Source organism: Macrobrachium rosenbergii, chromosome 58, assembly GCF_040412425.1.
Source record: "Macrobrachium rosenbergii isolate ZJJX-2024 chromosome 58, ASM4041242v1, whole genome shotgun sequence".
Lineage (NCBI taxonomy): Eukaryota > Metazoa > Arthropoda > Malacostraca > Decapoda > Palaemonidae > Macrobrachium > Macrobrachium rosenbergii.
Genome location: NC_089798.1, coordinates 14,832,650 through 14,856,826, shown reverse-complemented (window position 1 = coordinate 14,856,826; position 24,177 = coordinate 14,832,650). Strand labels below are relative to the sequence as shown.

Here is a 24,177-nt window from a genome sequence, read left to right as displayed (position 1 = left end):
TCGTCTATGGGATCTGGCAGAACTGTTCCAAAGTCCTGGAGTTCCTTTAAAGAGAACTTCGTCCCATGGGCGGCTGACTCTACCCAGTTCTTTTCTCCTAAGATTTGAAATAGTTTATTGGTGATAGATGGGAACTTCACCAACTGATACTTTCCAGGTGGAATGTTCCTAGCAAGAACCTGTGCCCAGAGCACTACCTCCCAGGTCCTGGTAGATATTGTGTGAAGTTCTTCACGGCTGATCCTGGGTAAAAATCATGGTTTCCTCCGGTACCATAGCCAGAGTCTTAGGTGTTTGGCATCGAAAGCGAAACTTACTACCTTTGAAGTGGACAAAAGGTTTTGCAAACTCTAACCTGGCTAGAGGGGTGCATACATCACTATCATAAAAGATGCCATCCACCGCCTACCCATGGTGATGCCACCACCTAGGGATGAGCCTGCTCTGGCCTCCAACCTCCACCACTCTCAAATCTGTGAAATAATCTATATTAATGGGTGGATCTGACACTTGGTATATGTCGGAGTCTGTCCTGAGCCCTGTATCCAAAGATTTTGCAAGTTGTGGTTCTATCAACTTGTTCGGCTTGATCCCATTGCAGACATCCTAGTTTGTACCGCAAACTTTCTTAGTAGGAGAAGCAGGGACTGAAAACATTATCCTCGTGTACTGATGTCCATAGGAGCCGCATTTACTTAGGGATGCTGCCAGGAATCGGTTGATCTATTGGGGGTCGAGGCTGTATCAGATAGATCCCCTCATCATCCAGGTTTCAGATCTTCCCAAATCGATTTTTACCCTGGTATGAAGTTGGGCACTACAGTGATGCATTAGCATCCACCACGACATCATCAGGTGAGTTCTGTAACCCCTGGACCGACTGAATTTCTGGGCTGGGGAAGAGAAAATCTTACACCTTTTGTCTGGCAACAGCCAAGAGGACCTTTGGGCCGATTTTGGAGAATCCTTCATACCCATGTTTTAAATGTTGTACAGTAGAACCCCGTCCTCCGACTGTACTAGAACTCGAAATAACTGGATTAAACACGAAATGTTGAGTAAATTTTGCGTCGGAGTTCAAACAACAAACCGAATCCGACCCGATGAATCATATGATGTTTGTAGAAAAAAGTTTGGCGGCTGCCACTAGTTGGCGTTGTTGGTGGCGTTCTTCCCATGCTTATTTAAAAGCATTTAAAGCCCACACATGCTGCTGTTGCTGTTGAAAAAATAAGTTATATTATCACATGAAATTAATAATACAGTATTTATAAACCGAATTACTGTATGTCGGTTATCATAAAATTAGAAAAATTTCCGAAATTACGTCGGAACTCGGCAGCCTGTGGCACATATAAACAAAACAGAGCGCCGCCCTGGTGGTGTATCGCGGTACTAATTACATAAACATTCAGAATGTTTATGTAATTAGTACCACGATACACCACCAGGGCGGCGTTCTGGTTTGTTTATAGCCTATGTGCCACAGGCTGCCGAGTTCTAACGTAATTTCGGAAATTTTTCTTAATTTTATGATAACAGACATACAGTAATTCGGTTTATAAATACTGTATTATTAATTTCATGTGATATGGCTTGTTTTTCAATGTTATCATTATTAACAACAGTTTTCATGTGTACCTGTTACAGTACATTCTGGTAGTGCCTATAAGGCTACTTAGCCTAGCCTAAGGTAATACGGCCGCATTGGTTATAGGCCAACTTTTTTGATACAGTATGCATTTAAAAATGTAAAAAGTGCTTCTGATACAGTAAGTTATTCAACTCTGAACCTATTTAATTGTGATTTGTGCAAAGTTTTGTATAAAAAGGCAAGGTTGGGGTAATGACTGGTGGTCAGGAATGGATTAATCCATTTTCAGTTATTTCTTATGGGAGAAATTAACTCAGAATTCGACAAAATCGAATCTCGACACTTCTTCTGGAACGAATTAGCGTCGAGAACCAAGGTTCTACTGTATATTAATATTTGCCATAGAGCCAGAAACAGTGTGATCGCCCGTACGAGCCCATGACAGCCATTCAGTACATATGTCACACCCTTCCAGACTCCAGTATGGATGGTCCGTACCCTGTACACTGCAGGGAGCACACCCCCGACAAAACTCATGCTGAGTCTTGATGGAGTCTATCCATTTTTTACAGGCAGCATTAGCGCACTTATTTGGCAAAGCCTATAAAAGAAAATAATACTATGAAACACCCCTAAAATGTTTAAGGAACTGTTATATAAGCCATTACATCATGAGAAAAAACGAGCATATAGTTTTTATGTACTCGAATGAGGTGACAATCATTCTACCATCTCTTTTTCATGAATGAGGTGACATTCATTCTACTATCTCGAATGGCTGGTTTCATGCCCCATCGACATCCCTGTTCGAGGCTCATCTCCAATGGGCGCTAGGCACAAGGGAAAAAGGGGGGGTTACTCACTGGGGGAGAGCTACAACTGATGGGCAATCTATGATCACGAACAAGGAAGTCCAACAGCATTGGGATTATGTCAGTTCTATGACAAAGCAACAGGTAAATCCATGCCATTCGAGTCGAGGGTATCATAGACCAAGAATGTGGGCTACCATGTAGGCTTAGCCTAGACTAGGGGATCTAGGTATATCCAATATAGGACACCGATCGCCCCAGACGAATAACTTTGGCAAGAATCGATACTCACGACCTCATCGGTGCATGGCAACAACCTTACAGCTAATAGAAAGACATGATGTTGTGTAGTGATAGGGAAATTAGATAGAAAAGAGAGAAGAGAGAGAGAGAGAGAGAGAGAGAGAGAGAGAGAGAGAGAGAGAGAAATAAGAATAAAGAGAGAGGCAAAGAACACAGTGATAACGCCCAAATGCTGTTGTATCGTGTTATTAATACGCAGGATGTTTACATGAACCATTGCAGTATATCGTGTTGAAGCCATAAAAACAATCGTAAAAGTGAGAACTAATGGCCTCACGATTGAAGCTAACCAAAACATGAGTCAGCACAGCCTAAATTATTACAGTAGCTGATTCTATAGCCCCACCTTCTCAGGAAGGTGTTTTTGTGGAAGTTCCAGGAATTTGGGGGTTGGCTCAAGTGATGTACTTCTTCAACCTCCAATCAATTATGTTTGGGAGGGGTCTTTCACACACCCTCCTCACCCTCCTAAGATCATCTCCTATCAAGTCCTCTAAGGAGAGATTTGAATCACACCCACTACAGTCCTTCCAATCAGCTACTTGAAGGGGAGGCCTTGCTGATTAATCCTTCCAATAAGGCTAGAAGGAGGTGGAGATTGCAGATAGCAAGTTTTCTGGGAGTCCAACGGGTTAGAGACCGACAAGGAGAGGAGAGTTTAGAACTGTTTCCTTCAAGGGAGAGTACATCTCCCCTCGCTTCAGTGTTCCCCATATAGACTGAGTCAAGAGTGATTCGTTTCTATCATTGTAACTTGTTAATTTTGTACTGATCTTTATAATACAAAGTACTAATTAAAGTGAAGAAATTACCGATCTCGTCTCTATACGCCTTTCTGAGAGATATCAATATTTAAAAATAATAAATATACAAAGATAGCACATCATCCGCGAAGCGATCTGAAGGACACCTCGAAAGAAACCAAGGTAAGAAGAGAAAGACTAAAATCCATACAAACATACAACAAAAAAGAACATAAAAGGGGAGAAGATAACCCCTAACAAATGGTGGCAGCTTACTTGGATCCAGAAGGCGAGACGAAACAAACGAACATTAATGAAATTATCAGTGCAATTATTTAAGTTACAGTGAAACGAAATTCTACAAAACGAACTTAGATTTTTTACGACGACGACCAACTATATCTGAAGAAATAAAAAAACGCTCCAGCGAACAAAAAGTTATGAATAACAGCTTACAACAACAACATCGAGTGTGAATAAAAACCGTTTTAGTGCGTCAAGAAGCAAAAACATTTTGAACTGTTACCGTCAACAAATTGAGCAAGACGCCGACAGCGATAATAAGCCCAGTGTTTGCGACATTGCATCGAGTGATTGAAGAAAAACAGCGCACAGACTTTCAACAAGATTCCGAAGGCGGAAAACCACAGCGGAAAAACAACGCAGACATAGTGAGATTTTATACGCGGATCCGACAGCGAAACACTCACCGCGGAAGGTACAACATTTAGCGATATCACGATATCAGCAACACAACCCAGTAAGTTGGCGATAAATGAATTTACTGTCTGCTCTCTCTCTTAATAAATAAGTGAAGATATATATTTTTTTGCATCTTGCTATAAGATTGAAAATTAAGAAAACTCTCTCTTGTGAATAAAATTCCTTTTGCATAAATACCAGCATTACTCTCTCTATGATAATTAATTATTTAGTAAATAATTTAGATAGGGAATTAGTTATTTTTTTCACTCGGTTGGTGATGATTAATTGAGAAGTTATATATATAATTTTGTGTACTTATTATGATGAATTTTGATGATATGATGCCCAATTTCATATAAGAATTTATTTTGTGTATTGAAAAATGTTTTAATTGTGCATTTGAACTCAATAGAGGATTTAATTTTTTTTTGTGTGACAATTTGACAAATGGTTTTTAATTTTGGTACAATATAAAATTTTTTTTTTTTTATGATTCATGTACTCTGAGTGAATAATTTTTGTGTGTGTGGACATGCAACGAGTGTTTGAGGAATTACTGAACACTGTTAGACATTCACATTACGATTTAAGACCGTCGACAATTAGACGAAGTCGAATTTCAAGACTAAATTCCCACTCCGCTGTAGTGCAAGGAAATATACTAACAATAATAACACAAATAACCAGAACCAAAATAAGGTTAATCATTCTAATACTACTAACAATAATAATGATAGTAACAATACTAATAATACTAATAATAAAAGGGGAGAAGATAACCCCTAACAATATCTTTATTTGAGTTCATAACTCATTTCTATACTACACTATTCGACATAAAAGAGCTACTATTTCGAATCAATTCGACATAAAAAAGTTACTATTTCGAATCAATTCGTCATGAGAAAAACTACTATTTCGAAATAATTCGACTTGAGGTATCTGGTAACTCGACTGGGAGCCAGTGTATCATATGCAATTTTCGTTACGAAACGATTCCGAGTCGAAGGCTTCGACAGAGCTTCGATGGAACCTTCTAGAATGTTCCAGAAGCCCGAATCATTTTTTCCTCACGGATAATGGGACATAAATCGGAGGTTTTACACAATAAACTCTAACAAAATGTCCAAAATATAGTTATATCACATAAATAACACTAAAAAGAATTACCTTAAATACCGAAAGCGGCTATCATCCGCTTCGGTAAAGCTAAAAGTAGCAAAGGTTAGCCTAACTTTAGCGCTAGCGCTAGCGTTCGGGCTATCGATAATTTCATAACAAGCAGGTTTATATAAACTTTCCAAGCATGTTTAACAGTACAAGCTAGGGTTTTTTGACATGCTGAATCTAAAAATCCTACCCTAACCTATGCTTTTCGCTTTAATTAAGGCAGAATCCTAGCCTAAATACGGGTAGCGGTATGACGCTCCCGAGCCGTCATTTCGGACACTAAAAAATATATGAAAATATTAGTTAAGCAGGACTAAATTTTGTGACTGCGGTAGGGCAGGTACTTATCTTATTCCCCGTTGACTGAGATGAAGACTCCATGCCAAATAAAGCTGAAATCCTTCAAATTACGACGGAAAAGATTTTACCACACACACACACACACACAAACACCAAAAAGAGCGGCTAGAAAAACATTGGGTTGGCAATATGCGCATGCGCAGTAGATGCGTAGTCGCGTTTTGACCCGATTCATTCGAACCAGCCACGGAAGTGCAAATGGAAAGGTGTAACCAGTGGAGATGTTTAGCCATGAATTGATTCGTCAATGCGGCGGATAGGGGGTCAAAGTGCAGACCCCCCGAGACCTGATATCCTATCACAATAGTGACTGCATGAGGCTCTCGTGGCTCCCTTTGACTAAAAATAAATAAATATGATCGGGAGCGAATGTCTGTGCAGACTTGAAGCACAGTCTGTTGCGAATTAAGGTTTCCCAAGAATGAAGAGGAAATACATAACTTTAATAAATACTGATTTCATCTACACAATCGACAAGACTGCAGTCAGGCTGAATTTACCTGATGATCATAGATTAATTTCATTCTCCAGCTATTGGCCTGCAAAGGGTGAATCAACTTGCCTCAATCTAAATACTCAGTAGACAGAACAGAATATATATATATATATATATATATATATATATATATATATATATATATATATATATATATATATATATATATATATACTCCAACATCAGAGCTGCAGCTCTCGAAATCATAACTCGTAGGCGTCCAGGGAAAGGCACTCAATACAGCTGATAGTTTATTCCTAATGCCGACGTTTCACAACTACATTGTTGCATTTTCAAGGCTGAAAAACAGCGAGCTGACTCAATAATTAATCATAAAAACATTTATTACAACAACTGATTAAAAACACTACAGTATTGTCTCATTTAAAATGCTAATTCTTTTAAAAATATCAGAGGCACCATGACACTAAAAGAAAGACCTACCCAGACGGGAGCTAAAACAAGACTATTGAAAGAAGGTGAGAAAAGTACAAATTAAAACACAAATAGATAAAAGGGGAGAAAACAAGGTAACAATAAGGCAAATAGGACCATCAAGCAATAAACAGCTGAGTGGATGATGTTTGGGTGTTCAAAGATGGAACTGTTAATTTTATCATTATAGATTCTAAGGTTGTTAAGTCACTGTCTTTCTGTGTTTGTCCTATTATTCGAAAGTCTTTGTTGTCTATGATTGTTTTGCATAATTTCGAATGATTCCGTATGTTGGATTGTTCTGGGTTGGACAATCTACTCCCGGTTCGGAAGCTAACTCCTCTATGGGCGTCTATGCGTACCCTCAGCAGTCTTTTGGTACATTAGTCCTTCGTCAATGACTTGGAAATAAAGTCGAAACCGGTCAGGACCTACACCCCATCTCTTACTTTTAACCTGTTGTAATGTGTGATATGTGAATCACGTACAAAAGTGATTATCATCATATATATATATATATATATATATATATATATATATATATATATATATATATATATATATATATATATACACATATTATATCACAGGTTTTATGCATTCCTCTGACACAATAAAATACAAAATTGTATTGCTCATAGAAGACTTTGTCACTCATATCAGCCCATTTGATAATTTTGTCAGCGGAGAGTCTGAGTTTTCTTTCAACCATAACCATTCTTGCTCCAACAAATAATATGAAGAGGTTATTAACAAAAAGTGTGTGAAGACCAGTCTAAGGGATGATAGATGGTATCTCATTTGCAGCTAGCGTGCACTACCCTGCTTCCAAGCAGTGCCACATGAGTTTTGGACATGAAATAGAAGTGCTCGGCGCTGATTTGAAGCAAATATTTCACATATAGTTGACTCAAAGTGTGCTGATGTATCGTTTGTCAAATGCATCCGCTCAAAGCCTTTTTAAACGAAATATCTTTCTCACATTCCCACGTTTTGGTTGTTGAAATTCACATCGATGGAGTAACTGACAAATACAAAATCAACAACGAACTGTGATATCTGACAGCTAAAATACGTTCAGTCTTAATCGGAATTTCAAATGAAAACAGCTCTACAGCTTAAGACTGGGAATACAGAAGTAGTGTATTTTTCCAAAACTTTTTCTTCATATCTGAGAATTTCTACTTAGTTGCAATCTACGACAAGAGCTGAACCTTAACTTGACAATTACAGTGACGGGCGTGTGTCGGCCTGGCGAGCTTCTGGCCATCATGGGTGCCTCAGGCGCAGGGAAGACGACCCTTCTCAACGTCTTGACGCATCGCAACAACGACAAGCTGCGGATTACCGGCGACCTCTTCGTCAACGGAAGACGAGTTGATCCCGACGCCTTGACAAGTCGCTCGGCCTACGTCCAGCAGGATGACCTCTTCATCGGGATGCTGACAGTTCGCGAGCAACTGGTCTTTCAGGTGAGTTTTCCTTCGGTGTCTCCGCCGAAAAAAGTGGAAATCACAAGGCATCCTTTGTCACTTTCCATAAACATTTTTTCTTTCATTAGTTTCTTGCTGGTCTAGAACACTTTTCATCTCATTTATTCATTCCTAGCAGCTTGAATGAACATAGCAAGAACTTGATATTACGAGGTATTTATTTCACAAGCGCCTTTTTTACCATAAAATGTGCAGCATATTTAAGTCATTATCATTAATATTTTTATTAGTGATGTTAATTATGACAAATCCATGTCCATACATAGACACACACACACACACACACACACACACATATATATATATATATATATATATATATATATATATATATATATATCCCTTCTTAAAAGATCTAGAAAGAAATGAATACAAACAACAGTGAGGCCATGAACGGTGACCGAAGAAAAAATATTAAAAATGAAAAATAGCTGAAAATATATAGAAGAGTATAGAAAAAACACTAAGACCGTTGATGTGATGAATGCTGTTTAGGATCATCCTTCATAGTAATAGTTACATAATGTAGAGAAACATTGATTAAAAGTGCGAAACTTTAAAACGCTTTCGATTCGGTAACTTGACGTTATATGAGGCAGTAAGTAGAGTTGAGAGTTACAGTACAATCTGCCGTTATAATTATATCAAGAGCAAGGTATGCCAGAAAAAATTTAATTTTTGACGTGCAAACGTACTTCAGACGAGTTCGGGTCGTAAGCATGTTTACGTGCAAAATGGGCGCCGTGTTTAGTACCAGCCCTTTGGGGATGTACGTCAAACATAATATAATGCCGGTTAATACCATAAACATTACGTCTTGCATTGTTTTGGATGTTACGGCCTAAATGACTCACGGCCGAAACGACCAGGACCGTTTTAAATTAGCAAGTTTTGTTGAAAGTACATCCAGCATACCTGCTGCTATTGCTGGAAACTGGTGGATGTGATGTTATTGTCATACCCAAAATACGTTATTGGAAATAACGATGTTCTGTTTAGGCCTGAAATACATATGATAAAAGAGAGACATTCCTGGGACTATGAGCAGGACAGTTAAGAAGAGAATGCTTTAAGAAAACCTTTCAAGTCTCCGGTTTCTTGTAGATTCAAGGCGGCTGCTGCTCTTCACAAAAAGCAAGACTTGGAGACCTTCAGTTTTTATCTCACATTTTACTTCCAATATAAATTCTATTATATAAAACAAACCCATTTTATAGTCTCCCGTCAAACAAGCAATCTCTGGATTTGAAGACCCTTCTGTTCCAGCACAGCTACAACTCCTTTTAACCAGCATTATTACGTCACCTTCTCCTCCCTCCTTCCAAAATTTCACAACGATGCTCCGTGTCACCAACTAACATTTTCCACACACTGACTCATCTTTTCACCCAAAACATTTTTTTCTTTTTTAAGTTTTAACAGATATTTTCAGCATCTCTACACCTCTCACACTTTCATCCTTCCTTATTTCGGCGACACTGTGCATTCAGTTCATCTCCACTACCTCATTAAGCTCAACCTCGATGTAACTTTCTCTGGTACAAGAGACTTTCAGAACTCGTCGGAAATATAATAAAAAATCGCCTGCTGTGTTACAGTCTATCACTCAGTACTATTTTATGGACATTTATAACGGAATGCAAGTCACCACCACAATAGCAGAAATAAATTATAAATATAACTCATATAATTCATGGCCTATTTGTTTGGTCTCTCTGTTCATAGGACTATGTAATCTTTATTCATTTACATTGATCTCTGTTTTAATATTTTTCTTTTTTTACCAAAGTAAGCAGAATGCCTTTTGTTTCTGAATTCACAGGCAATGCTGCGCATGGATCGCCATTTACTTCATGAGCAGAGAATGACGAGGGTGGACGAAGTCATTAGCGAGGTGAGTGAATTCCCTACTTATTTGATTTCATAACTCATAAGAACCTGCTGTATGAACACCCTGGTAAGGACTTAGTAGCTTTTTTATCTACTTTATTCATATGCGCTTCTCTCTTGAACATATTACAAATCTGCGCTTCTCTCTTGAACATATTACAAATCTGCGCTTCTCTCTTGAACATATTACAAATCTGCGCTTCTCTCTTGAACATATTACAAATCTGCGCTTCTCTCTTGAACATATTACAAATCTGCATTACTGTAGGTCAGATAGTCCAGCAAATTTACTAATGGCCTCCTTTGCTGAGACATTTTGGCGCTGCTCCTCGCTCAAGAAAAATAAGAATTTGCCTGATTCTTTGGCGCTGGACATGAAAAGATGCAGATCGTGCGACGCCTTGTGGAGTTGAAGCTTTTCATTTCCATTTCTTGCACATATTGTTCGTGACTGAGAATGCAAAAGGAGGGTTAGCAGAGACACTGCGAAAATAATAGGGCCTCGTTCCACAGCATTACAAAAATCAGGAGCACGAATAGCGAATTGTTTCCCAGTATTTGAGCTTGGAATAGTCATTGTATGGAGTTATCACTCCTTCCATCAAATTTTTAAAAACTGTTTGTTAATTCGTTTATGATGTTCCCACCCATGGAGCGAAGCAGACATAACATAACTGTAATACACACCAGTCTCTCTTTGGACAATATTCTCTCAGAAATTTTACTTGTTATGTCCGATATGGGACAAATGTCCCTCTTTTGCTTTTTCAGAATGATCTGGAAGAATATTATATATATATATATATATATATATATATATATATATATATATATATATATATATATATATATATATATATATATATATATATATATATAATGTATATATATATATATATATATATATATATATATATATAAATTTATATATATATATACACACATATGTGTTACTGATAGACGTTCAATATTCTTTCTGACCATTTCCGAAAAGCAAAATAGGAACACTTGTCTCATACAGAATATAGGCAGTGATTTGTTCCCATGAAAGAATAATGTTCTAAGAGAGAGAGTCTACAAAAGGTCCAGACAGACTTGCAGAATCTCTGTAATAAGTCTTTACAGATGAAGTTTCCAGCCCCAAGTCCTATTTTGGTCACCCAGCGGGCGCTGGTACCCATTTGTAAAAGGGGGAGGGACTCGTGGGGAGTAGAACAGGAGGGACTCACGGACCCAGCAAACCCTGGGTCAGCCTGCACCACTGTTCCACGGCGCCAACTTTCACTGATTGCGTCTTTCAAAGGTGAATTTAAGGTCGTCACATCACTCCACCAAATATACATAAACATCCCTACAGTTCCAGCCCTTTGCTATACGTAAATAAAACAAATTCTTTGCCTTTGGTAAAAGAATGGATAACAAATGAAATTACGATATTCACATCTGCAGATGCAGCTTGCAGACCCTTATTATGTTAGTTTCAGAAATGGAGTCAATATTCTCTGAAATCATTTCTCATCTCTATCTCTAAGGACCCTTAGTTTTATACAAATACTTTAGAAGGGAAAACATGGTTGATTAGATCCTTTTTTGGCAAATTTACTGCAATAAGGGAGCTCATTTTTGCTAAAGTGAAAGAAATACAAACGAAACAACCAAAGTAGGGCAATGTAAAATAGTCATAAATATAAAAGTCTTTGCCTGGACAAAGGAAGTAGCATTATTAATTCCAGTTTACAAAAAAATACTCCACCCGAGATCAAGCAACAACTTGAATACTGTGACCAGCAAAGAAGTAGTAATAAAGGCACCAGTTGGATTTCAGTCTCCCTGTTTGGGTGAATAAAAATGATTGTATATGCTTGAATAACTGAATAAGGAAAATGAAATAGCGCATAACGACAATACACATACCGACAAATCATGAGAGATATTGTATTTGAATGAGATACTCTATCCTTGGCGTGCTTACACTAATCTTAAGCTAGCCACTGCTGAAGTGTATTTGAAATTAATTGCTGTAAACCAATGGTTATCCAATAATTGTTGTGATTGGCAGTCCTGTGGTTAATCTCTTTAACCACTTTATATACAATGTAAGTTGCTTCTATACAGTGTTCATCATTTGTAATAAAGAAAGCCATCGGAAAGACACTATGTTAATTCCGGAACAAAGATAAAAGTGTGGAGACACAGTGGGATGATAAAAGGATGAGGAAGATGAAGTACTTTGGTAATATTGGAGAATTTAATGAATGAGTTGACTCCGAGAACTGTAACGAGAAATTTCATAACTTTCGTGTGACCAGTGACTTAACAAAGGATGCAAAGAAAAGAGAAGTCTACTGGAGCGTTGTTGGATGGCAGATTTGCGGATTGCTGAAGACGCTGCTTGAACTGCGAAAGCCATCTTCGATGACACATTCTTAAACTAATGTCATTAGCAAAGGTTCGCATGAAGGCTAAAGAATCCTTGATTTATCTTGATTGCAGAGATTCAGGTTCTATAACAGCAAGCAAAAAGATGAAGATTCTATGACAGACTTTGCAACAGAACAACACAAATTAGAAGAGACAGCGTCTGTTCTGTGGTTTCCCTGAGATGTTTGTCGCTGATTTGTCCACAGGTCTGCTCAAAAGACTTGCTTACTAAAGATCATTTGACTCGGAAAAGTTATTGCCATTGCTTTAACTCTTGAAATGGCAACAAAGTTAGGGAGTCGTTATCTAGGACTAATATTTCTTGGGGTCATTATCTTAACAGTCTTTTGTTATGTTTTTACGGTCATCCCCAACGGTCTTGTGCTAAACACGCCGCAAAGGTGGATACAACCTGGTTAAAAGCCTTGGGGATCACTATTTAGGAAATTTCTTGTAAATCAAATCAATTTCAAGTGTCCAAAAGTACCTGAACTTAGGTCACAGAAATGGAACTTGGTATTGGAGCAGCTAAAGCTGCAAGGCGTGAAATAAACTTTAAACCTTAACAAGGAGTGGAATTCCAATGGTGGCAAAGATGGAATTTCAAAGACAAAATTCGTGCATAAAGCAACTGAAGAAGGACCAGCTCTTTTTTAGGGAAGATGGCTACGGCAAGTCGAACTTGACCGGGATGAGAGAATAAACATTGCTCTCAGAAAAAATAATGAGTCTTGATTCAAAACATCTTTTGAAGAATAATTGTGAGGATGAATTTAATAGTAAATCTGGAAGGTATAGGAGTACAAAGATTCACATTAATATCAGGAAGGATGAAAATCCTATATTTATCAAACTTAGACCTTTCTATTTGTTTTAAAGGAAGCTAATAACAATGAAATGAGAAAACTTGAAGCCGACAGTATTATAAAAAAAATAGACTATTTATTGGGTTCAGTTAGGATCCAGAAGGGTAATGCACAGAGGTAGTGGAAAAAAATAGATCCGTTATAGATGACTAAATAATAATATTGCCAAATAGACCCGTAATTTCAGATGGTCCATCAGGTCCCAAACTATATGACTGAGCCTTCAGAAAAGGTTAGATAAATGCTATAACAGAAGGATTCAGCGAAGACTGTTTTTGAACCTCTGGCAGCTAAAGGACGAATCACGGGAACGCACCCGTATTCTTAATCTGTCTATGAACATTCAAGTCATGATTTGCACTGAGGGTATTGCTAGTGCAAGATGCGAGAGCTTTAGATTTATGTAAGAAAGAGAAAGAGGGGTCGAGTTTAGTAGTAGTAATAGTGCCATGAGCACATGGAGATTAGCTTCAAAATAATAAAGAAATACTAAAATGTTCACTGAGAGCTGCAAGCTCCTTTGTTCGGATGTCACTTAGAGCACAAAGAAGGAAAGACTGACATGCGTTCAGTATTATGAATAAGAGCGTGCAAGTACATATGATACAAGGATTTTTATCTGGACACTCACGAGTTATTCTAAATCTTTTAATAAACCAGCTGAATCTTAGGTTTTACAAATAATAAATAGGCAAACTAAGGCAATGACCGAACAAAAGTTGTCTTCTCTGAGTGAGATTTTTTCTTTAGATTTATTTTCATCTTGTTAATAAACGCAATTTTTTCTTTTAGCTTGGATTAATCAAGTGTTCAGAAACTAAAATTGGAGTACCTGGAAGGATCAAGGGAATTTCCGGGGGAGAAATGAAGCGACTTGCCTTCGCCTGTGAGGTACGTTGAAATGAGTCTGCTACGTTGAATAACTTCAAACCATCCAGCAGCGACTATGCTCAAATATTTCCAGATTAAACATTTTTTCCTTCGTTTCCGCGCTTCTCTGATATTTTGTTACAATATGTTAGCTTCTTTGTCGGATGAATCACACACTTCTTATTTTTCAGGTGCTCACAAATCCACCACTCATGTTCTGTGATGAGCCTACTTCCGGATTGGATTCCTTCATGGCCCAGAATGTGGTGGCTGTGATGAAGAACATGGCTGAGAGAGGAAAGACCATCATCTCCACCATCCATCAGCCGAGCTCAGAAGTCTACGCCATGTTCGACAGGGTTCTGCTCATGGCTGAAGGCCGCGTGGCCTTCTTGGGCGAAGTCGATGCTGCCTACCAGTTCTTCAGCAGGTGAGCTTTGCCTTCCTAAACACAAGTTACTTCTACACATTTGCTCGTCTTGGAATCGCCCAGCTTACCACCCGCCAGTCTACCTAGTTCTAAATAGGTATCAGCACCTAATGTAGCCTAGAAAATGGGTGTGGAGCTAGCAATCCACCCCTAAACCTTGCTGAGAAACCAGAAGGCTCCACTTTTTTGGTCTACCCCCCTCTAAAGCATAAAAGGTGTATGGTATCTATCAGTCCATCCATCTATCTATATAACTATGTAAATATATAGATATATATATATATATATATATATATATATATATATATATATATATATATATATATATATATATATATATATATATATATATATATATATATATATATATATATATATATATATATATATATATATATATATATATATATATATATATATATATATATATATATATATATATATATATATATATATATATATATATATATATATATATATATATATATATATATATCATAAAATACACAAACATTTATATATATATATATATATATATAGGTGTGTGTGTGTTTGTGTGTGGGTGCGTATGTGTAATTGTAATAGCCACAATGCCTTCTAAAATTCTTGGATTCTTCGTGCTTTTTTGTATTCACTTGTCACTACAAAGCCTTAGATCCAAGTGCAAGAAATTTAAAGCAGTTATGATGTCCAGTAGCGGCAACAGGTTAGCAACGTGACCTCGTTGTGATTATGGGACTCGGGTTCGTTTCCCGCTATCGGACATCATAACTGCTTCAAATATCTTGCACTTGGATCTGAGGCTTTGTAGTGACAAGCGCATCCAAAAAAGCGAGAAGAATCTGAGATTTTTAGAGGGCGGTGTGGCTATTACAATTACACATACACACCCACACACAAACACACACACACACATGTATATATATATAAGGAGGCAACAACCCACCAAGGGAACAATCGGCAAACGATTGTCCCATCAAAAGCACTAAACCTCACACCTCCTTACCTAACAGAAAAAAAAAAACAATTTTTTGTGTATTTTATGATTTATATATATATAACATATATTTACATAGTTATGTAGATAGATAGATGGACTGATAGATACCATACACCTTTTACGCTTTAGAGGGAGGTAGACCAAAAAGTTGGAGCCTTCTGGTTTCTCAGCAAGGTTTACAATTACATATGTAGCTGGTAAAAAGTGACCAGTAGAGTATATTTATATATATATATATATATATATATATATATATATATATATATATATATATATATATATATTATATATATATATATAGACCATATATATATATTATATATATATATATATATATATATATATATATATATTGTAATGAACTGCAGTCGGTTCAGCAGGTTCTTAAATACAAAAAAAAGTACGGGACTGGAATGACCGGCAGAAATTGAGGCAGACAAAGGAGGAAGGAGCTGAACAAAACGATAAAGTAACCTTAAACTAATTTATTATAATAAGATATATACATATTTACAAGTGAGTCAGGTTTGGTTCAAAAATCAAATAAATTACATACTCAGTATTACCATAAATGAAATATGATTACCAGCAGCAAAGTTAACTACCATAATGAGTCCATCAAAATATAAATACATCAAATTCATAACAGTCAGGTCCAAAACACAATAAACACTGATGTAGCCAAACCAAAGTTACTCTATGAAAGACAATAACATTACATTAACAAAACAGTAATCATTATAAGTGAACAACACCTTGGCTACAACTCAAAATATAAACAAAACAGACAGCATAAACAACATGATCAAACAGCATCAAACAGTACAAAAATAGCATAATTAAGCAACATGATCATGAATAATAAAGCAGCATAAATACCAATACAAGCATATAAATAACAATACAACGGTATAAATAATACCAGGGTTGTAACCTCGTGCAGCACAAAAACAACAGACAATCTACACAGATGTCGAGACCAAACAAAGGTCGAAGAGGACGAACACCCTTGAACACTGCCATACGATCATCAAAAACAACCGCCCCAAGACGGCCAACAGGAACATCTCCAAAAACGACAGATGATCGGCAGAGTCAAGGCAACAGCAAGACTGCTGTCAAACAGAAACAACACTGCTCCACTGATGGACACGGTTCAGCCATCAACGTCATCCTCCCACTGCAGAGGGCCACAGGTAGCGAATACCTGCAGTTCCAAAATACTCGAACAAGCTGCTATGCTGTCAAGAACCTGACTCGCTGCTATCCCAAACCTGACTGACGATCTAGAAGACACCGAGACAGACGTCAACTCCTACAGAGTGCAAAGAAAACAAAAAAGTAAGGAGGCAACAACCCACCAAGGGAACAATCGGCAAACGATTGTCCCATCAAAAGCACTAAACCTCACAATATATATATATATATATATATATATATATATATATATATATATATATATATATATATATATATATATATATATATATATATATATATATATATATATATATATATATATATATATATATATATATATATATATATATTTGTATGTCAAAAACCACAGGAAGAAATGAACCGCGATTGCAGATTCTGTGGTGTTTAATATAGGAAATCACGTGTAAGAGTGACTATAAGCTTATATATTTGTATGTGTAAACTTCATTTGAAATTTTAACAGTGAGTTTCATGTTCTTTTTTTATTTCTCGTTTGGCTGATTTTGAGGTGCCCGTCTCATGGATCAAAAGGAATTAGTGCCAGGAGTATTGCCTCTCCCTAGCTCTCCGCCTCTCAGCCATGATTCCAGGGAAATGTCACAGTTGCGTTTTAAAACGAAAACAAGAAAGCAGAATAATGTTTTTCAAGCCCTGATAATACTGCCTTAATAAGACTACTGACGTTAAACTGCTCTTTCACTACTGCCCGAGGCTAGCAGTATAGAGCTGTTGGTATTTGTTAGTTCGGGAAAAATACAGTACGATGTTTTCCATGTACTGAAAATGGAAAAACATTACCGTAGAGTACCGGACTTTCAGTCTCATGAAATTTGCAGTAGCCACTGTACTTCAGAGATGGATATTTCAGATGTGTAATGACTTAGGAAGTACAGACAATCCAGATTGATGAAACCTGGAGATAATCCTTCTAACTAAATGTTTATTGGATTGTATGAAGAAAAAAACATTCCCTTCGTCTGTTACCTTATTCTGTATTTAAACAAACGCTGCTATAATATTTTGTGGTGGACTTTCGCGGGCACGAGACTCGACTGGCGCTGACTCATCTCATTCAACTTTCATATTTAAGTCTGGAAAGTAGTAGTAAGTATTTTTTATTACTTTTTATCACATATTTTCAAATGATGATATAATTATTGAAGAAATATGATTAAAAGAGTGCATTCAAAAATCGCATTGGAGTTCTTTTTGTTGAACGCATGATTACTAAAATCCTGTATGATTATTAAGGACTGTACTGGACTTTTGGACACTGGACAGCCGGCATTTGTAACAGTAAAATTAATTCTTAATATTCAGTAGATATTTTCATCATAAAATTTGATAAGAATAGTCAAGAAAACTACAAAATGGGTCTTCTTTAAAACCACTGCCGCGACGCACTGACATTTTTCAGGTTCCAGCATCTGTAAGACTGCGAAAGCAACCTTGATCGGTATTCAACTGTATATGGATAGATGTTAATACTTATGGCAAAAGAATGTATGATATTCATGGTTTCCATGAATATCATACATCTGTAATGTTACATAACTAAAAGTTTAATAAATTATATATGCATAACACTAGTTAATATCAACGGAATAATAAGACATCAGATAATATACAATCTATTTTTAAAAGATATGCAAGCATGAATGCACTGATATTAAAGTAACGGAAGCTCTACCATTTATCATCATATGATAAACCAGTTAAGCAATATGTAACTACAAAATAATAACATGTAACTACAAAATAATGGAGAAATGCATTCCCCATTCTAAATCCGTATTGCTGCTCAGTCTGAGCGTCTGCAGCAGCGACGCGACGCACGCCAATATTCGGGATGCAATGCAGCAAACGGCTGCCCAGGAATGGGTTCGTGGGCCTTTTCGAAAGGAGGTTGCCCCACTGCCTGTCTGTTGTTCTAACCAGGAATTTGGAATGGATTCCAGTACTGAGGCGACACAACGATAGCTGAACCAAGGGAGTTTAAATGCTAGATTCTTTAATCCGAGGACGTTCAGTTGTCTGCCGTGTTACACGCCACTTAAATTATTGTTGCAGAGGCTACTGTATAACAAGGCTCATCATGAATTCCCACCTTTTAATGTAACGATATAGAGTAGATTATATACACACACACACACACACACATATATATGTATGTATGTATGTATGTATGTATGTATGTATGTATGTATGTATGTATGTATGTATATATATATATATATATATATATATATATATATATATATATTGTATATATAGATATATATACATATATGTATATGCATGTTTGTATGCATGTTTATATATATATATATATAATATATATATATATATATATATATATATATATATATATATATATATATATATATATATATATATATATATATATATATATATATGGAGAAAGAATGAATGAATTCTTAATACACTGAATCGTAGATGTCGCTTAGGTTTTTGTTCAGTTGGCATATTTCCAGGATATTTATTCATGTCATCGACTGTATTCAGCTGCTTGGATACAGTAGACAACATCTGTTGCGTTACTAAGATTCTTTTTTTTTATTGGCAACAGAAATTCAGCGTCACTTTGCCATAAAGATTTCCTATTTGTAACCTTTCAGTGACCAAAGTTTGCATCCGATTTTGAAGACAAACGCGTCATGCGTTTGTATTTTCTTTTCTCATTTTTTAACAGGCAATTTAGTCGACTGATACTTAAAGATACGATCGTTTCCTCTGATGCCAGGAAGGAAAAATATATCAAATCTGATACAGTATTAGTCCTGATTTACAGAAAACATTAAGAGCATAGTGGCAATGAATTTCATTGATTCTCTCAGGACCTAATAAGAATACCTCTGAAGTATCAACAAAATCACGTTATTTTGAAATCTTTCTAGTTTGTGACAGCAAAAAGACTCTTACATATCGGTACTAAGGTTGCGCTTTAGTGACACAGATCATTAGTGAAAAAGCAGGCTGTTCTTAAGGTGTCGTCATCACATCACAGACAATTAGAGAACACTGAACTGATATCAACAAATCCTAAGTGAAACTCGGAATTTAATAGCTAATTGCACTTCTTAATAATGTACCCTCACTTCCTAATAATGTACTCTCAGCACAAACATGTTTCAGAAGCCTTCACTCACTTTCTTTTAACAGGATTGGTCTGCCCTGCCCACCAAACTACAACCCTGCCGACTTCTTCATATCGACTCTGGCTGTCCAACCTGGAAAAGAAGAGAACTGCAGGAAGGCCATCACGATGATTTGCGACGAATTCGTCAAGTCGGAGGAAGGGACCAGTATAGAGAGAGCCGTGGCTGAGAATTCAAAAGAGGCAGAGGTGAACTGTCATAATAAAGATTTTGCTCATTGTTGTAAACTCTAAAGTCTTTTCTTCAGAGTTTTGGCAATATTATCTGCCACAAATGGTCTTCTTTAGTGACCCGATGGCCTTGAGCAATTTGTTAAAACAGTTTTCTCGTCGATGACTCTGATAAATGTGACATTGGGTAATTCTCTCACTCTCTCTCTCTCTCTCTCTCTCTCTCTCTCTGTCATTCGAAGCAAGCAAGAAGTTCAAGTGTAACTCAAATGTGACTTAACTAGAAATTGAAACTGAAGTAGTATTAAATGATCTTATCACCGATCTCTCGAGCATTCTTTTTTTTTCCGCTTTCTAAGCTAATAACAGCGACGACTCCTTTCAGGAAATTAACGGTTATGACAGCAGGACTGACGTGCAGGTGAAGAAGTCGCCCTACAAGGCCTCCTGGTGGACTCAGTTTCGCAACGTTCTTTGGAGGTCTTGGCTGGAAGTGATCAGGGAGCCTATGCTGATTAAAGTCCGATTCGTCCAAGTGATGGTGAGTATGAGCGCTCTCAGGCACTGTGCAGGGGCTGAAACCAATCATGTTAACGGGTACGCTTCACTTTAAATATCAGGAGTAATAATGCTAGCCTCAATTATCATATGATTTTTTCTTTCATTTTTTATGCCTTCGAAATATTTAATTCAGGAAACCGCTTGTTGGGCCTGGGTCATGCATACTGAGCGAGGGGACGGGAGAGTTTGGGAGGGTGCTCTTGTGAAGCAAGTTATGGGTGATTTATCCAAGATTATCGTCCTCTTGGAGTATATATAAAGGTTCAGTGCACGACATAGACTTTATTATCTGTTGGAAGAACGTTTTACATTACCATTTTAATACGTAGTGTTAAGATTTTCTCATCATTATTTCAGGCTATCGCTGTGCTAATAGGTTTGATCTACTGGGGCCAAACGCTGACTCAAGAAGGCATAACCAACATTAACGGAGCTTTATTCTTGTTCCTGACCAACATGACTTTCCAGAACGTCTTTGGTGTCGTTAGCGTAAGTGAAAGAAAAGTCCTCTTGATGCCATAAAAAGTACTGCAATTCGGGATGAGTTATAAACCTGTACGTCTGAAATGATAGCTTAAGTTTCATTGGAACTTCATATCAGTAATTTGGGTGCTAGATGTTAGTTCATTATCTGAATGTTGTCCAGCTTTTCACCCAGAATGACGAAAGTTGTTCAGTCCAGCAAAATCAAGTAGGAATTTGTAATGTGAATCCCTCTCCGCAGACCTTCTGCGCCCAGCTGCCCATTTTCATGAGGGAGCATTTCAACGGCATGTATCGCACCGACGTGTACTTCCTGTCGAAGATGCTGGCCGAGCTGCCCTTCCACATCATCTACCCCTTCGCCTTCGTCGCCATCGCTTACCACATGGTCGGCTTCACGAACGATTACGTCAATTTCTTCATCTGCGCTGGAATCGTTGTGCTCGTCGCCAATTGTGCCATCTCCTTTGGTGGGTGTCAAATGGTCTTTCTGCAGGTTCTCATTGGTTGCTCTCACAATTGAAATGCACTCTCTCAGCCAAAAACTGGATTATTAGTTTGATGTGACCATGTTTGCTTGGCGGTCTTTTGCAGGATACATGATTTCGTGCATGGCGAGAAACCTCAGCGTTGCCCTGGCCATCTCAGCCCCATTTATAATCCCGCTCATGCTGTTCGGTGGGTTCTTCTTAAACAGCGGGTGAGTATAATAATAATAATGATAATCATAATACCAACAATATAGACTGATTGTGGCTGGTATTTGAGACAGAATGATTATCAGAGAAAGGATACTGATTATTTATAAAGAAATAAAAAAGAAATGATTATAACATTCACTGAAATCCGTTCATATTGACAAAGGTCACCGTAGTTTTTACCAAGACGACTAAGATCTTTGGTGCTTTTACGTATTGGTGAGTAACAAACGAATAACCTATTTCATTTGATTTCAGTTCCACACCCGTGTACCTGACGTGGTTCAAGTACCTGTCGTGGTTCTCTTACGGAAACGAGGCGTTGCTGCTGAACCAGTGGCAGGGAGTGAAGTCCATCGCCTGCAACACAAACCAGACTTGTTTCCCCAACGGCCAGGCTGTCCTGTCCTTCCTCCACTACGAGAACGGAAGCATCACGGGCAATGTCATCATGCTCGTGGTCCTCATCGTTGTCTACCGCACTCTGGCATTCTTCGCCCTCTTGGCCAAGACTTTCAGAAAACAGAAGTAGAAGAAAGATGCCGGGCGAGATAGGGCAATACGGCCTTTATGAATATCGATCCTGACCCCACGAAGTCTTCCTCTCGCCACTTTTTTTCTCTAATTTTTCAACAGAGATTCCTCTCACACTTTTCACATTATTGTTATAACACTGGAAAGTGAATCAGCCAAAAAAAAAAAAACTCGAAAAGAAATGTGTTTTTTTTTTTTATCAGTAAACGCAGCAAGGTGCACAGCCTGTCTTAACGTCTTAGCCTGAAGAAATGTTCTTGCTGTTCACTGAAATCCATTAGATAGCATGTGTTCAACACGGAAAACAAATTTGAAAGGAATAAAGACTCTCCCAGAGTTCTTCAAGGGAAAAGACCTTGAAAAGACAATCAAGTCGACTGACGTGTTTCTGAAAAATGTTTTATAAATGTTAAATTAAATACAGTAAATTCTCGAATCAATTAACATTGCAACATTGAATGACTCCAAACACGCATCCTCAGAACTCTTAGAACTTCCAAGCCCAAACTAAAAGGAAAATGTTTTTCGTCTAATTCCTTGATTCCAAGTTTTTTTTTTCTTTTTCAACATAAATTAATGTCTGTGAGGAGAGACAGTCCCTCTGACAGAGATGCATAGTGTTCCATCTCTATCTCAATTTATTTTGTCTCTTCTTCTTCATAGGCGTCAAGGCGAGACCATCATGACGGGACGGTATTTAGGTTTCCTGTTCAAGTGATCACCACGAAAGCTTTTTGTAATTATTATTATTATTATTATTATTATTATTATTATTATTATTATTATTATTATTATTATTATTATCATCACCACGAAAGTTTATTATTATTATTATTATTATTATTATTATTATTATTATTATTATTATTATTATTATTACTACTAAAGTTTGAATAAAAGCCGATTAATGCCTATGAAATTAAATTTTCTCCCCAAAGACCACTTCTCTCCCTTCACAGGTAAATGAGCCTCAATCTTCATTATATTTGATTTTTCCTTTTCATTTTGCCATCGCCAAGTATTGATCGCCTGAGGTCATTTCCAAGTCTTGTCACCTTCGAAAGGCCAGAGAGAGAGAGAGAGAGAGAGAGAGAGAGAGAGAGAGAGAGAGAGAGAGAGAGAGAGAGACAAAAGCGTGCTATTAATGTTTACTGATTTGCATTTCAACCACCGTATATATTCAACACTTTCGTTGAATACGATGGTAGTTAATTAGATATTTAGAGTTTATGTACATGTTTATAAGAATCCTTTGAGATGACTAAAGAAATAAAGAAAGATAATCTCTTCTTCCGATTTTCATTTATTTTCTGTATACCTTTATGCATATTTGACAAGTAATGCTGTGAGTAAACAAAATGGTTATCGTTACAGACTTGTTAGAAACTCATAGGATGTAACATACTTTATGTGCACACACACACGCCAATATATATATGTAATATATATATGTATATATATATATATATATATATATATATATATATATATATATATATATATACATATATATAATATATATCTGTATATATATGCATATATATACGCAATGTTTAACATGACACTATTTCCCCTAAAAGGAGGTGGTCCTAGGCAAAGAATTATAACGGTCACTAGCACATTCATATTTCAACGTTTGTATTGGGGATGAACCTCACGTACTTAAAACTTTCGCATATTAGCCGGTACTTACACCTACACAGACAGTTCTTCAACAGTGCATCGAACACCCTAACACTGCAC

The 24,177-nt window shown here is 37.0% G+C and overlaps 1 protein-coding gene across 2 annotated transcripts in view; it reads left to right on the top strand.

Moving 5' to 3' along the window:
- The window catches only part of w (eye pigment precursor family transporter white), a 164,296-nt gene extending 140,573 nt beyond the window's left edge, over positions 1 to 23,723 (top strand). For both annotated transcript variants that reach the window (XM_067101891.1, XM_067101892.1), the window contains exons 3-12: positions 7,852 to 8,090; positions 9,934 to 10,005; positions 14,081 to 14,179; positions 14,350 to 14,588; positions 19,993 to 20,176; positions 20,544 to 20,699; positions 21,077 to 21,208; positions 21,444 to 21,672; positions 21,797 to 21,902; positions 22,159 to 23,723. In XM_067101891.1, coding sequence (XP_066957992.1) covers positions 7,852 to 8,090; positions 9,934 to 10,005; positions 14,081 to 14,179; positions 14,350 to 14,588; positions 19,993 to 20,176; positions 20,544 to 20,699; positions 21,077 to 21,208; positions 21,444 to 21,672; positions 21,797 to 21,902; positions 22,159 to 22,432 — 1,730 coding nt within the window. In that variant the 3' untranslated portion in view covers positions 22,433 to 23,723. The remainder of the gene's footprint in view (positions 1 to 7,851; positions 8,091 to 9,933; positions 10,006 to 14,080; positions 14,180 to 14,349; positions 14,589 to 19,992; positions 20,177 to 20,543; positions 20,700 to 21,076; positions 21,209 to 21,443; positions 21,673 to 21,796; positions 21,903 to 22,158) is intronic.
- The last annotated feature ends 454 nt before the right edge of the window (positions 23,724 to 24,177 follow it).